The sequence below is a fragment of the Sus scrofa genome, chromosome 13, assembly GCF_054392235.1.
Source record: "Sus scrofa isolate SSC_HxYL_T2T_F1_AM1 chromosome 13, Sscrofa_HxYL_maternal_Yorkshire_Landrace_v2.0, whole genome shotgun sequence".
Lineage (NCBI taxonomy): Eukaryota > Metazoa > Chordata > Mammalia > Artiodactyla > Suidae > Sus > Sus scrofa.
In genome coordinates, this window is record NC_139395.1 from 43732526 (window position 1) to 43749124 (window position 16599).

The 16599-nt window shown below is 39.9% G+C and overlaps 1 protein-coding gene across 2 annotated transcripts in view; it reads right to left on the reverse strand.

Annotated features, from left to right (window-relative positions):
* Positions 1-3567: 3567 nt before the first annotated feature.
* The window catches only part of LZTFL1 (leucine zipper transcription factor like 1), an 88220-nt gene continuing 75188 nt past the window's right edge, over positions 3568-16599 (reverse strand). For both annotated transcript variants that reach the window (XM_084988048.1, XM_001926820.5), the window contains 9 exons: positions 16223-16347; positions 13723-13917; positions 12375-12435; positions 10686-10757; positions 9115-9180; positions 8951-9028; positions 6385-6561; positions 5063-5166; positions 3568-4038 (listed from right to left, as the gene is read on the reverse strand). In XM_084988048.1, the coding sequence (XP_084844174.1) occupies positions 4020-4038; positions 5063-5166; positions 6385-6561; positions 8951-9028; positions 9115-9180; positions 10686-10757; positions 12375-12435; positions 13723-13917; positions 16223-16347 (897 nt within the window). In that variant the 3' untranslated portion in view covers positions 3568-4019. The remainder of the gene's footprint in view (positions 4039-5062; positions 5167-6384; positions 6562-8950; positions 9029-9114; positions 9181-10685; positions 10758-12374; positions 12436-13722; positions 13918-16222; positions 16348-16599) is intronic.

Here is a 16599-nt window from a genome sequence, read left to right on the forward strand (position 1 = left end):
AGAGGAAAGGTTGGGGGGAGGGATAAATTAGGAGTTTAGGATTGACATATACATACTAGTATATGTAAAATAGATAACCAATGAGGACCTACTGTATGGCACATGGAACTCTACTCAACATTCTGTAATAACCTATATAAGAATCTGGAAAAGAATGGATGTGTGTATATGTATAGCTGACTCACTTTGCTGTTCACCTGAAACTAATACGATATTGTAAATCAACTATACTTCAATAAAAAATAAAAATAAATTAAAAAACCCCCAAGGTTAGGCATTCCCTTTGCGGCTCAGTGGGTTAAGGACCCGTGTCTCCGTGAGGATTTGGGTTCAATCCCTGGCCTCACTCAGTGAGTTGAGGATCTGGCATTGAAGCAAGCTGTGCTATAGATTGCAGATGTAGCTAGGATCTGGTGTTGACGTGGCTATGGCACAGGCACCAGCTGCAGCTCTGATCTGAGCCCCACCCCCAGCTTGGGAACTTCCATATGTCACAAGTGCAGCCACAAAAAGAAAAAAAAAAAAAAAAATCCAAACCAATAAGGTTTTCATGGTCTCTGACAAGCACCTTGCTGCAATCCTGATACACTCTTATCTCCTCTTTCTCCTAAAAGACAAATGAGTTTGCTATGATTTCTTGCTAGGGAGACCTATGCTGGCGCCTGGTGATTATAAGTTTCTTCTCTAAATACTCATCAAAAGCCACTTAATAAAGCTATTAACTTGACAGCAGGCCCATTGCTACTTTTAAACATAAAGGATTTTCGAATTCCAATTTTGCTTGTCCAATACTGGTGAGGTTTTATCTATAAAATACTGAAACATTTTTTTCTACATGGTATTGAAAATAATTTTGTTTAAATATTATCTAAATACTATTTTTGTCTAAATACTAAAAAATATCTTGCTGAGATGGTTCTTATTCTGAAAGATTTGCTTATATGAGCAAAATCATGTCTTGAGTTTCTAATGTCAAAGCTTTAGAATATAAGACCTACACAAAAACAAATCATTAGAGCCAATTTTTCTGCAATCCAGTCTACCTAAAAGTGCCATGCATTTAAAGATATTCATGAATATCTCCATAAACCCTTTCCAGTTCATCAGAATGGAAATAAAGAATAGAAAAAGTTTTATCAAATAGCATTATAAATACAATGTAGAGCTATATTTTCCTTATAATGAGTTATGTAAGACATAAGCAAATGATCATTAAACACTTATTTAATGACAAAATGTAACACAAGAAAAAATAAATACTTAATATTGAACAGATTAATAACATAATCCTTTATATTTTATTTTTGGCAATAAAGGGCATGAGTCACAGTTTGGGAGAAGCTTTGAATATTTAAGCTAAACTAAAGCTGCATTATGAGAGCCACAATGTACAGTTTATACAGCTTAGCACACTGAAATCAATCAAGGCTTGAGGCAGTGTTCCTAGAAACCCAAAATAGATCAATTTTAAAAAGGGTTCCTTTCTTAGTTAAATGAAATAAATTTAAAAGTAGGAAATTATTCAAAAACTAAAAATTTAATACTGCATTTTGATATGCAGCATTTAATACTGCATTTAATATGCACATGAGTTTTGCAAACACACACACACACACACACACACATGCAAACAGTGACAAAACCAGGGCACAAAAATCTTCATGGTGATTTATGTCAAAGAGTATCACATCTGTTGATCTTAATGCAGGGCATAGTCACATTGTAAGGTTTCATACATACTTTTGAATTTATTATTGAATTGGAATATGCTATATGGAATATTTAAAACTTGCTACCAAAAAAAACCAAGTCAAAATACTACCCAGCAACACAGATTTCTCAACATAATTTCCTTTCCTATGGGCATCAAACTAAGACACATATAATGAGAAAATAGATTTTTTTTTTTGCAAGGTACACAAGCCATTTAAGCAATAGTTCTATTTCTAATTTACATAGAATAACCTGGTCCATAAATAATGGAATGGTTTTTGGAGAGATCTGTCCAGGGTGAGACTGGACCCCTCAGTACAAGCTTAAAAGACACAGAACCACAGGACCCAGTGAATGACCCAGTGAGGGACAAGTGACAACTACACAGTAAGTGCTGGCTTGTTAGTGGATGTTTTCCCTCCCTTCTCTGATGCATCCATCTTTTAAAAACTCCCCTCTGTGTCCTTTTTTGGGGAAATTATCTTACCCATTATCATTTGTTCCTTCAGTATTTTAACATTAAAACCTACAAGAAAAACATCAAATTCAAGGCTAGTATTAAAAGCTGGAATAAAAATAATGAGCCTTGTCCTCCCATTAGGATTCTTCTTGGAGAATAAAATATTCATTTAGGGTGTGATACTCTGCCTTTGGAAGTGGCAATAATTACTTTCTAAATAATGTGTTAAGATTAAGTACTTCCTGGAGTTCCCACTGTGGTGCAATGGGATTGGTGGTGCACTCTGCAGCGCCAGGATGCAGGTTCGAACCGGGCCTGGCATAGTGGGTTAAAGGATTTGGTGTTGCTGCAGCTGAGGTGTAGGTGGCAACTGGGGCTCGGATCTGATCCCTGGCCTGGGAACTCCATATACCATGGGGTGGCCAAAAAAAAAGAAAAATAGAAAAAAGAAAAAAAAAGTAAGTCCTTTCTTTCTGAGGCATTACTGCTTTATGGACTTTATCCTTATAGTATATTGTTTATCCTTATAGTATATTGCTGTATTAGTCACTGCAGATTTGATTCCTAATTTCTAATGATTTACTCAAAATTATACAAGAAAAAGCAGGACTGATGGATATACAAATTCTCTTGAAAATGCAGTTCCTATAAATGCATGTAAATAAATAAATACTCTAAAACTGAATCTGAGATCTGGTAATTTAATTTTTTATATAATGATTTTTTTCCATTATAGCTAGTTTACATGGTAATTTATTTTATATTGAATAAAATTTTTTGAAAGTGTTCTCATTTAATTAATTTTTTAATTTTTATATATTTTTTTGTCTTTTTGTCTTCTCTAGGGCTGTACCTGATCCGACTAGGATCCATGAGGATGCAGGTTCAATCCCTGGCCTCGCTAAGTAGCTGTGATATAGGTAGCAGATGCGGCTTGGATCCCGCATTGCTGTGGCTTTGGTGTAGGCCAGCAGCTGTAGCTCCGATTCGACCCATAGCCTGGGAACTTCCATACGCTGCAGGTGCAGCCCTTAAAAAAAAAAAAAAAAAAAAAAAAATTTAAATACAAAAGTTTAAAAAATAAAGGAATACTCTGGAACCTGAAATATAAAGATCACATTTATTCTGAGCCCAGATCCTTTCTCGACTGTAAAAGTACAGGATGGCTTTGCCTTTTCCATCACTGATACAGACTCATGATAAGTTGTGCTACAAAAAATGTCTGACCCTCCTCTGCTAAACACAGCTTTGAGCCAGAGAAACTGAAGGAGTTAATCGAATCCTCATATTCACTGTTAATTTTCATTGTAATTGGTAAAAATCATGCTTATAATGGATGGTATTCATATTTTTAATAAATTCATATATTTTTGATGATTAAATAGAGAAATCAATTTCATTTTAAAAAATAAGGTTTATTTGTAATTATATTTAATAATTCTGTATTTACTTTTACTCTGGGGAATGTACAACTACAGACAATGCTGGCATTAACATTTATTGAAAAGGTGTACTCTTTATACTAATGCAAAAGAGTAAGTCTCTTCTTCCCACTCTAAAAGCCTGTTTTTTGCTATGAAGTTCTCATTGCAGTTTAACTAAGACTTTGGAGCACTAGGCAGAGAGGAGTTTGAGACAAGAGGCCAGAATCCGTCGGTAAGTTTTCTCTCTTCTCAATTAGTTAACTGAAATAGGAACTCTAGTTCTAAATATTAGAAGCAAACTCTAAATCATAGAAAAATAAAGACAGGGAATATAATAAACTGCTTCAAATACATGCCTGAGGTGAGAAACAGCTTTGTACTTTCACACTGTGGCAGCCTTCAGATGAAATCTTCTTCAGTTTTTAATCTTCAGGTTCGTATCTGGAAATAGATATTTATTAAATTAAGACCATACCATCATGATACCTCACCTGTTGCTGTTGTTGCCAAAATATCTCCAGTGACTTAACTGGTAACACTTCATTTTTTCCCTGAAAATCACTGCTAAAGTAGAAGTCAGATACATTCAAGGCATGACAAGGGTGACTCAGGGGATCCTGCAGCAGGTGGAGAATGGACCAGGTAACTGCTCAACACCTTCAGGCTCCAAGTCTACATTTGGCATCTAGATCCATGATAGCTTAGCAGATTCAGTAATGATCTGACACCCTGATGGTCACAAACAGCTGACACAGTTTTGTGGGTAAAGGGTTAACAAACTCCCTTCTCTAAGAACAAATCTGACCTTGGATTCACTTTCCAGCTCTGGTCCCCTGGAACCCTGATTAGGGTGAAATGACAGTTGAGTTTCCAGGCAGAAGTGCTGACAACAGAAATGACCTTGATTGGGAGACTACATCTGGACCAGGAGAACTGTGAATAGCTAGCTATATATCTGCAGTGGGAGCCACGGCTTAGGCTTCCCTGTCTGCAGTGAGTTCCTGTACACAGCTGTGTCCCTGCCTATACCAGAGACACAAGTCCTATGTGGGCCATGGACTTCTAAGCCATACTGCCTCTGGCAGCCACACATGGACCTCACTTTCTAGCACCTAAACTGTCACGTGAGGGCACAGCACAACCAGGTCTTGACTGATGCAGGAGCCCACTGAGAAGTGCCCAGCCCTGCCCAACATTCTGCTAAGTGAATCCACTGCCAAGAATAGCCTAGTGTAGCCCTGTGTGACTCTAACAGTCTGGCTGAACCTAAGAAGAAACCCTGGAGGGCATTAGAAACGAGGCCTGGCCACAACCCCTCTGCTTCCCTCAAACGCAAGCTTCTGGACTGAATGACAGAGCAGCTCCCTGCTGGCCTGACCTCTCCAGACACAAGATTAGATTTAATGAAGGGCAGACAACAATGCAGCGGGGAGACAATCTGAGAGGCAGGGTCAGGAGCGCTTACTTTGCCAGTCTTTTCCTCAGGTCTTTGATTTGGTCATTCTTCTTGGTAAGAATCTCTTTCATGTTTCGATACGCTGCTGTTTGTTGGAATTTCTTCTCTAACTCCTGCATAGCAAAAAAAGTCAGCACATTACTAAGAAACATCTAAGGAGAGAACAAATCTGATGAAAATGTATAATTTTCTGCTCTAATTTTACTAAGATTCTGTTTATATTATTTTCTAAATAAAATACATATATATACTTACATAAAATTAAGACTATTTGAACCTTAAAAATACATTCTTTGAAATGAGAAGACAATAAAATAGTAACATTTCCCCAAATACAGTATTAGCAAGTAACTCAAACATACTATGCCACACACATGGGAAATCTATTTGAACAAGTAAATTCATTTTCAGATAAAACAAGCACACTCTTTTTTCCAAATCCCATAGTAGTGCCAATATTTTAGGAGAAGGATTTTTTTTTTTCTTGGCTGCAGCCATGGCATGTGGAATTTCCCAGGCCAGAGATGGAACCCACACCACAGCAGCAACCCGAGCCACAATGCCAGATCTTTATCCTGCTAAGCCACCAGGGAACTCCAGGAAGAGGATTTTTAATTCAGTTAGATTTTAGGCCCCATTATTCTTAAGAGTCTCATTCCTAAAGCAAACAAAAACAAAAACTAAACCAGTTCTCCACATATTTCATATACCTTAAGAAAAAGGTATAGAATACTTTTAAAAAAGCCTCCCATCCCTCTGCCAGACTGTAAGAGAGACAATCAGAAAGAGAAATACAGGGGTGCAAGGTAGTGGGCGCAGGCCACCTGTGGTGGCGTATTTACCACACAACAGGAAGGAGTGTGTTTTTTTTTTTTTTTTTTTTTTTTTTTATCATCACAGATATTTTTTGTGTGTGTCTTTTCTAGGGCCACACCAGAGGCATATGGAGGTTCCCAGACTAGGGGTCTAACTGGAGCTGTAGCCGCCAGCCTACACAAGAGCCACAGCCATGTGGGATCCGAGCCGAGTCTGCAACCTACACCACAGCTCATGGCAATGCCGGATCCTTAACCCCACTGATTGAGGCCAGGGATCAAACCTGAAACCTCATGGCTCCTAGTTGGATTCGTTAACCACTGAGCCACGACAGGAACTCCCATCACAGATATTTTAGTGCAAAATCTCAGTGCCTGAAATTGACAAATCTTTAGAACACAAACTGCCTAATACCTTGAGAAAAAATAAGGTGAATTTGCAATTGTCCAACATTTTCCTTAGTTACACTTACACTGTGTTCATCACTTAACTGGACGTGAACAAACAAATCTTACCTTTTCAGCCATGCTCAGTTGCTCCTGCACCCTGAGGAGGTCATGTTTGGCCGTGGCTAGATTCTCTTCCAGAGACTTCTGGTTTTCGGTCTGGTCATTAAGTGTCTTCTGAAATTCACTCTTTAAAGCAGCAACTGTGTTTTCCAAGTCACTCAAGTCTTGGGCCTTTACAAAATCCTGTGAAGAATACATACAAGTGCTTAATTTCATGCTGGCATCCTAAATAGTAACTGTTTTAGATTCAACATCACAGGTGATGGAAACAGAGAGTGCTGTGTGTTGCATGTGCACTTCAGCATCCCTGCTAGCCTACTCTGCTGCTCCAGCCCCATGAAGGTCACCAGCCTGCCCAGTTTACCCTCAGCCCCCAATACATAGTGTCCTGTGTAGGCTGACACTCAGTGGTCACTGATTTCTAAGTAAGTAAAGCATGACTTATGAACTACTAGAATTCCAAAGTGGAAAAGAGAGGTGAGATCCTAAATTTGACAAGGCAGTTTCCTTCCCAGAGATAGGGTTGGCAAGTAAGTTCCATTTTTGAAAAGTTAAAAAAAAATCCTCGTGAAAAAAAAAAATCCCTGTTAAGAATTTTGAATGATACCGATGGAAAAATCAATTACAATTTATATCGAAAAATGTAAGATACATTTTAGTCATTACTTACAATAAAATATTATGAGAGCCTAATTAATGCTTACTGATTATATGGCTTGTTAAATTTATAAGACTTTGAGTTTTTAATGTTAATTTGATATGCACATATTTGTACACTTTGTCAGTGTAATACAAGCAGCTGGATGTTCTCCCTGCCTGCACCTTGTTTTTAACTAGATAACATTTATAACAGAAAAAAGTTATATTAATAAAACAGGAAAATGGTCTGTAATTGCTAAATATCAAGATGAAGGGGTACTATCATCAAAAGAAACATTTCTTACTTATTTTTGAAATCTGGTCTTAAAAAGATTTTACTTCATTGCATTTGGTAAAGGCCTGTATTTTACTTTTGCCAAAATCTTACAAGTAAAATTGGAGCAAAGTCCATAATGGCTTTTAAAACAAATTCACCATCCAAATATGTGTCCAACTGTTTTACTTGTGAGAAATTATAAAGCTGTTCTAGAGTATTTAGCTGTTTTATAAATTTATGGTCCTTGGCATATAATGATTGAAAATCATGTATTTTTTTTTAAACCATGTAAGCAGTATCATTCTATTTTTTCTTTTCTTTTTTGGCTGCCCCAAGGCATATGGAGTTCCTGGGCCAGGGATGAGATCTGAGCCACAGCTGCAACCCAAACCACAGCTGCTGCACTGCCAGATCCCTAACCCACTGTCCCAGGCCCCGGGACTGAACCTGCATTCCAATGCTCCCAAGACGCTGCTGATTCTGTTGTACCACAGCAGGAACTCCAAAAGTATCCTTCTATTTAAAAAATATCTACAGATGAAATTATGTAATACATCAAAAAAAAAAAAAAGCATGGGGGAGGGGAGAAGAAAGTAGAGGTAAATATGAAATAAGACTGGCCACGTCCTGATGACTGACTGGTAAAGCAGAGTGACGAGTACCTGGGGTTCATTACACTATTCTCTCTACTCCTGTATATGTGTGAAATTTTCCACAGAAAAAGTGCAACCAATGTCTAATGAAGTAGGTTTAAGGATTCTTTTTTTGTCTTTCTAGAGCCGCACCCATGGCATATGGAGGTTCCCAGTCTAGGGGTTGAATTGGAGCGGTAGCTGCTGGCCTATGCCACAGCCACAGCAACTCAGGATCCGAGCAGTGTCTGCAACCTACACCACAGTTCATGGTGTAGGGCCAGGGATCATACCTGAATCCTCATGGATATGGGCAGTAATACTCAGCCATAACGGGGAATTCCCTAGGATTCTTTAGCAGACATACACAATGGTACTACAACCACTAGAAAAGCCGGTGCTGCACTGAAAATTCACTCAAATGGTCCTGCCGACATGATCCTATTACAGCATCTCAACAGCTTTTATGGGAGGGAGAACCTCGCACACCATGACTTCCAGGGAGGAGTGATACCCAGTCATTACACTCAGACAAGCCTGGAAAACTTCAACACCGATTTCACTGTATTACAGAGCCACTGTGAGATAAAGATGGATTAGGATGCATGACTAGTAAGTTCATTCTATTTTGTCATACTTACCAAAGGGAAACTAAAGTAATAATTTCTGTGTAATAAGCCCTGGGCACAAATCCAATTAACTAAAAATTCTTCCTTTCTTCCTTTCCCTTTTTTTCCCCCACTGTAACTGGAACGGCAAAGCGAAAGGGGGAAGAACTTAAGAAAAAACTATGACCATCTCGTATGCAAAAGGGCTCTCAAGACATGTGAGGCACATGAGCTGTGTATCTGTCCCCTTGCCCTGACCAGGCCCGCACCTGGCCTTTGGTGGACAAGGACGTCCTGATGCAGGACAACAGTGGTGGCCTCCCTCTCAGGGAGCATAACAGTAAATAAGACTTATTAAAGTTTAAAAATTGATTATATTTAGAAAATGTGAAAAAGATGGCTAAAACTGATTTCACCTTTTGATTTCCTTGATCAAGCTGTAAATCCTGCAGTGCTTTTTCTAGCTTTGACTTCTCATCCAATGCATTTGTTGCCTATAATCAAGTTTAGACAAAACACAGTCAGCATTTAGTCTGCAAGTCACTCTTCCAACAATTTTGTTAAAGTACTTCTTGGTTACCTGTGTTTCAGTGGCCTTTAGCCTTGACTTTAATTTCTCGTTCTCTTCTTGAAGTCTTAAAATTTCCTTTGTGAGTAAATTCAAGTTTATGTTAGTCAAAGTGTTTTTAATATTTGAAATCACTTGTTTCCCTTTTAATTTTTAAATTAAATTCAAATTACGTAATAGTTCAAAAGTCTGCATGCCCCAGTTACTGGAAATATCCCAGTTTCACCCAGAACACCAACCTCAACACCTGTGAGTCAACTTCGGCTCTAAGTCTTCTAGATCCTTCTTTCACAGTCTCCCAGACTTTTTTCAGTCCTCTGTTCTCAGCCTTTTTCCGAAGTCATCCACTTCACCATCTCCCACCTAGCTGAGCCTGCAACTCCTGGGTCTGTCCTCCACCTACACTGTGTACACCATTGGCCACTGATCCTAAAACACAATCCTCACTGTTCCAACACTCCGTGCCCAGCCCCTAGACGGTTCTGATAAGCCAAGGCCAAAGTCCCTTGCTGATCAGTAGTTCTATTATGAGTATCATCTCTTGGTCCAGTCTCTTCTTACTATACCCCAGCACATGCAGCATACCCAGGCAGAGAGCTTGGGCTTTGCTCCAAGGCATGTCAGCCTCCACTGCCTCTGACGGCTGCCGCTCTGTTCCCCCGCCAGCCATGTCCTTCACTTCCCTCTGACAATTCAATCTGTCTTCACTTATCAGCCCAGCTGAGGCACTGCCTTTCTCAAGAGCCTGTCCTTAACTACTCTTATTCATATGGAACAGTGTCTTCTCTGCCACCCTATGCTGCACAGGTCAGCAGTTTCCTGTCTCTGTTTCCGGAATATAAGTTCTCCATTTCCAAAGAGACTATAACATTTCTTTTTTTTTGTCTTTTTGCTATTTCTTTGGGCCACTCCTGTGGCATATGGAGGTTCCCAGACTAGGGGTCGAATCGGAGCTGTAGCCACAGGCCTACGCCAGAGCCACAACAACGTGGGATCCGAGCCGTGTCTGCAATCCACACCACAGCTCACGGCAATGCCGGGTCGTTAACCCACTGAGCAAGGGCAGGACCGAACCCGCAACCTCATGGTTCCTAGTCGGATTTGTTAACCACTGCGCCACGACAGGAACTCCAGAGACTATAACATTTCTGAGAGCAAAAGGCCAGGTATTACATTTCTTTTTATGTAACAATATCTAGCATAATTTGAGAACACAGGAGTCATGAAAAATAGTTGTGTATTGGTAATTTTTATACACCTTATAAAAAAAAAGTCCTTTCATTGTTATTACAGATCATAAACTTCAAATGTCCATCAATAAACACTGTCCAAAATTCCATGCTCTTTACTTCATCATGAAAAGACGCAATCAAGAGCTGCATCACACTCTTTAGGAGCTAAGTGTGTCCTCTTCTGGCCCACCAGATACCATTAAGTACAACTACTGTGACAGGCCAATGACCCTCAGTGGACTGAAGCAGAAATCAATGCCTTCTGCCCCAGTCTCTCTACTCTAGAGCTGTGCAGGCAGTGAGCATACATCCTCAGAGGGTTTGACATTTCTCAAATGATGGCAACATTACCTTGTTTAGGAGTTCTGCTGCTCCACCTTCATTAAGTGGAGCAAGTTTTGGCCTTATGTTATCTATGATGGGCTGAAACGAAATACAGAAAACAAACTGAAATCGCCACAGGATAAATTATGTGTAATCACTGAATGCCTGTACTTTCTAAGAGGAAGACACTGTGTAAACATATCCACTGGGATGTCAGCTAGGTTTTTGTTGGTTTGGTTCCCTGTTATATCCCAGTACTCAGACCGGTACCTGGCCCACAGTGCTCAAGGCCAGTTAGAGATGAAAATGAAACCCGTCCTCCTCATACCTTAAAAACAACAACAACAGATGGAAGAGAAAGGAGGATGGGAAAGTGCTAAAAGACAGAGCATATAGATTCTAGTATCTAGGGACGGGGCTTTTAAACTGTGGGAGCTGAAACAGAGCTTTCTGTATGAACCCCAGGCTCTGGGAAAAACTGTAATAATGATGAGAATTTAGACAACTACATTACTGATTACTAACTTGACACAAATATGCCAGCGGTTTAGCTATATATATTCAGACAAAAGAACCCATGCCTTTTGACCCAAAAATTTCTTAGCCAGAGGAATAACTGGACAATTGTTTTGTATGTGTAATGTTCATGGATGCATCTCAGCAGCGTTTTACTATGCAACACCACCCAGTATTTATGGTAATTCTACACAATGGAATATGCTCAGTGGTCACTGCAGATTATGAGCATGATTAAAGAGAGAAGTAGGTAACTACTAGCATTGTCTGCACTTGATGGATGAGGAGAACATGGCTCAGCCATCTTAGGTAACCTGCTCAGAGTCACACAGCTGGGGAGTGACAGTGCCAGGATGTGTGACAGCCCCCAAAGCCTGGGCTCCGCGTTGTCTGAGTGAAGAGCCCACACGGCTGGGAGGCAGGTGGACTGCAGGGACTTCATGTATGCATGCATGTGTGTGAGAAATGGTAGACAAAGTTTTTCAGTTACTTCCAAAGATTTTCTTCTTCTGTCTAAAAATGTGAGAGGTAAGTCTTGAATTGTGTTCTTGAGTCAAATGCTTTTCCTTGAGAGTTCTCACCTTAACTCTGAATGCTCTGAGCCGCTTGAGGATTTTATTTTTTGCCTTTTCTAGGGCCGCTTCCCGTGGCATATGGAGGTTCCCAGGCTAGGGGTCTAATAGGAGCTGTAGACGCTGGCCTACGCCACAGCCACAGCAACTCGGGATCCGGGCTGTGTCTGTGACCTACACCACAGCTCATGGCAATGCCGGATCCTTAACCCACTGAGCGAGGCCAGGTAGCGAACCCACAACCTCATGGTTCCTAGACGGATTCTTTTCTGCTGCGTCATGACAGGAACTCCAAGGATTTTATTTTATTTATTTTATTTTTGTCTTTTTAGGGCTGCACTTGTGCAGCATGTGGAGGTTCCCAGGCTAGGGGGTCGAATCGGAGCTGCTGCTGCCAGCCTAAACCACAGCCACAGCAACATAGGATCCAAACCGCGTCTGCAAGCTACACCACAGCTCATGGCAATGCCAGATCCTTAACCCACTGAGCAAGGAGAGGGACTGAACCTGCGTCCTCATGGATGCTAGTTAGATTCGTTTCCCCTCCCCTGAGCCACAATGCGAACTCCCACTTGAGGATTTTAAACACTGGCTACTAAGCTTTTGACTTGGAATGACCAAAAATTACCTTTTTATTCGAAGATATAAATTCTGCTTTTTCAAATTCTGCAACTTGCTCTAATAATTCTCTGGAAGATAAAAGCAAATATGAAAAGACGCATTTAGAACCGATTTGTATTATACACACAGGAATAAAAGGACTGATATCAATCTCTATAACATGCCAGAGACTATAGAGCAAGATGAATAAAACTTCACCATATCAAAAATAATACTTAGTTACTAATGGTCAAGAATCCAAGTTCCATGGACTCAAATTTGAACCTTCCATAGCATCTAGTATTTTGTACCTACTGAGTGTACAATGTAATTGCTAGAACTAAAAGACAATGTTAATACAACTATGTCTGAAATTTGTAGTCAACTCTGTATTTCTGAAGTGCAAAAGGGCGAATGCTCTATAATATATATTGTTAGCTGGTAGATATTTAAGGAAAACGGATTTTAATAGAGGAGCCTTGAAAGAGCAGGACTAGTTCATATCTACTGAAAAAGAGTATGATGAATTCTCAAGAGGACGGATGGTTTGGGGGTGATTCACCTAAACATTTCCTTTTACTTGCAAAGGTACACTGGGGGCTGACTGTGCAAAAGCTTACAGAGTGAATGGCAGTAACTACTCTTTTAAGCTTCTTAGTAGGTCAGTTTCTCAAAAGTTTTCTCACTAGTTTCCTACTGACAGTTGGAGGAGCAAAATGGTTTCCTTCCCTACCTGAGGCCACCACCAGTGTTGCTCAGCATGTCCATGAGCCGCTGCATGGCACCTGTGCTTAGTGAACAGCCCCGGGCTTGCTGTCAGTCTTTCCAATCTCTGGCATGACTTTTCTTAGTGTGAATTTCAATTTCATTGACTTTACCATATTTTTTAAAAACTAAGGGGCTTTTTGATACTGTTCACATTATAAAACTTTGAAAAAATGTTTCCTATTTTAAAGAGTAGAATATAATTTTAATGCAAATTATTTAGAAACAAACTTGCAATACCACGTGTGACTTGATGGTATCTGAATTAATTTTTCAGCTGTTTCATATTCTTTATTTCTCAGTTGACCTATCTCTAAAGACTTACTATAATAATGATCAGGGCAACAAAGATCCCATAAGGAATAATTAATAATAGCTGAAGAGCAATCTCATAATCTCCAAGGCCTTTATAACAGTGAGAAACCGTGGAAACAGCATTTTGAAGAAGACGCTGAACGCATGGCACCTGGATGTACCTGGATCCTCTGCTGTTACCCTACCCAAATGTTCTCACACAGTAGCTCCATGAAAAGAAGCAGCAAAGATATTCACTAACTTTTAAGATTGTGCTTGGGCCTCTTTGTCATAAGTGTGGATACAAATTTTACTACCTGTTTTCAAGTTCAGAGATGTCTGTCTGGAGCTTGAGGTACCACTTCTCAGCTTGTGAGAAAAGCTGCCGCAGAAGCAGCACGTTGGTGTAGGCTGTGTTGATGAGCTCAGACTCCACCTCGCCATGGACCACAGCCTGTAACCCATTCAGGACCTCAGAGACTTCATCTATGGTGAAAGTCTCCTCCACTAGCCTGAAAAACAACCACAACCCAAAGCCTCTGAATAAAGAGCAAAAACCATTTACAAAATAAAACAAAACTAAGAAACCCATGTCACGTATAGAATTGATTTAAGGGTTACTGACAGTCTCTCTGGGAACTATTTTCTTTATTAATAAAACAGTTTGAAAATAATTTAAGCTCAATTAATTTTTTTAAGCTCAATTAATTTTTGATGTCTATTTAGAAGATTAAACTGTGGCTTGTTCTTCAAATGTGCACATCCTTTAATACAAGTACGTGTTCAGAAACATTCCCCCAACTATCAACTTTTTCTTTAGCTTTTTGGTGAAAAATTTTTTAATCTCCCTGAAATTAGTTTCATCACATTTAATTATTTTAATTACTTCATAAGTCACCTGAGAGGGGTAATTTCTCTTTCCTTTAGATTATTTGTCTAGCAGTTCAATAACTGTACAAACCATTTACATGTTAGTAAATACCTATGAGAAAATCAGTGGTAATTATATACTGCTTCTTTTAGCATTCTTAAGACTCAAAAAAAAAAAACTTATTTTAAGGTTCCACTGACCACTCCATAAAAATGAACATCCTCCCCAAATTATTAACAATCCACTCTCCCACAGAGAATGTTTGAGTTAGAAGGGAACCCTGGAGCCACTTTCACCTATCCTCTCACTTCACAGATGAACACAGGTTCTGAGGATGGAGGTGACACGCTCACGATTCCACTGAGGGTGACTCATCCTCACAGTCATTGCCAGCAATCTCAGCAATTCATGCCCAACAGCTGAATCCTTGAGAAAGCTTCCACGCATGCCTCCTGCTTCCAACGACACAGCCCTCTCCTCTCCCTGTCTCCATCCTCAAAGTCCTTTAGGCCTCAGATGCTCAGCAGGTGAAGAGCTACGGCCTCAATCCCAGGTTATCTTTTTCCTCATTCAAAAGGACATAATGAAGTTGCACCAAACTTTTATCACAGTTATGCTCAAGTTAGTACTATCTGATTCACCCTTCTTAGTGTTTCATTTACCCAGCATAATTTAACCACTCTAAAAAAAGAGAACTTTAACTATTTTTGATATGTCCTTATTAAATGTATGAACAATCTATAGTCTTTAATAGAACAAAGCAAATCAGCTTTAAGAATATGCCTTTTTTTTTTTTTTGAGCAACCCATGTTCATTGTTTGAATAGCAATTAAGGTACTCCGATGCATAAAGTAAGTAACAAAGTACCTTCTCTAGCTGTCCCACGGCCTCACAGATTAGACTGTTGCTTACATCTGCTGAGGGACAGGAAGCCAGAGAATCAGATTAGATTAATAGATCGGACAGATAATAGTCTACACCTCATGGTCTCTGCTACTGCCTGAAGTTCATGACTTCATGACAGTTACAGCTCACTTGGAGCCCTTTTTCACTTACGTCTTATGTGACATTTAAGTGTGCCAAAATCTGATCTCCAAGTAATCTGTTGTCTCTATATTACTCAGTCCTTTTCATTGGTTTCCCTATTATCCTTCATTATTAAGTTTTCTGTGGACTTTTATTACCTTCCATTGTTGGTCCAATCAAACTAATTATCATCTCTTGCTGCAAACCAACTAACGATTTTGGTACTGGTCAGCAAGTTTTTCATGGTTTCCTACTGTTTTCCCCTCTTCTAGTTCTTTGAAATAAACTGCATAGGTGGGAGTTCCCCTTGTGGCTCAGCAGAAACGAATCTGACCGACATCCACGAGGACACAGGTTTGATGCCTGGCCTCACTCAGTGGGTTAAGGATCCGGCCTTGCTGTGAGCTGTGGTGTAGGTCGCAGATATGGCATGGATCACACATTGTTGTAGCTGTGGTGTAGGCCAGCAGCTGCGGCTCCAACTCAACCCATAGCCTGGGAACCTCCAAATGCTGCGGGTGCAGCCCCAAAATAAAAGACAAAAAAAAAAAAAAACCCTGGGTAGGTTTTTTTTTTGCTAATTGTTATGTCTTCTAATTAATAACTCAAGTAATTGAAGTTCTGGAATCTTTAATACAGCAAGTCAATCTTTTAACCCACAAACACTTCAGTTTCCTGACTGCTCTTCTGAAACTTTGCAATGCCCTAATTATCATGTGTGTGTCTGATAACAGATGGCTCCCAACCCAATTTCCTGAGTTTCACACATCCATGAAGCTTAGCAGAGCTGCTCTCAGTGAATAACTGTTGACCAGGATACTGCAGCGATGGCTTGGACAGCCTATGCTACAGCACCCCATGCTGGCCACAGAAAGGATCCATGTTCCTTTCCACTGAGCTCCCTTCAAGTCCTCTGATACCTGCTCTCCTTGAGGTCTTGGAAGCAGGAATCTACAGTTTTGAGTCTCAAGCCTCTTTTTGAACGAGCAAAACGCATATAGTTAATAACTTCATTTTGATGGTGTTCATTTAGACCCAACTCTGCCTGAAAGAGAAAAGTAATGAGTTAATCTCAAAGATGCAATAAAGGAACCAACAATGAAAACGTACAGGAGTTCCCCTCGTGGCTCAGAGGTAACGAATCTAACTAGCATCCATGAAGATGCGGGTTTGATCCCTGGACTTGCACAGTGGGTTAAAGGATCCAGTGTTACTGTGAGCTGTGGTATAGGTCGCAGACGCAGCTTAGATCTGGCATTGTTGTAGCTGTGGTCAGACCAGTGGCTATAGCTCTGAT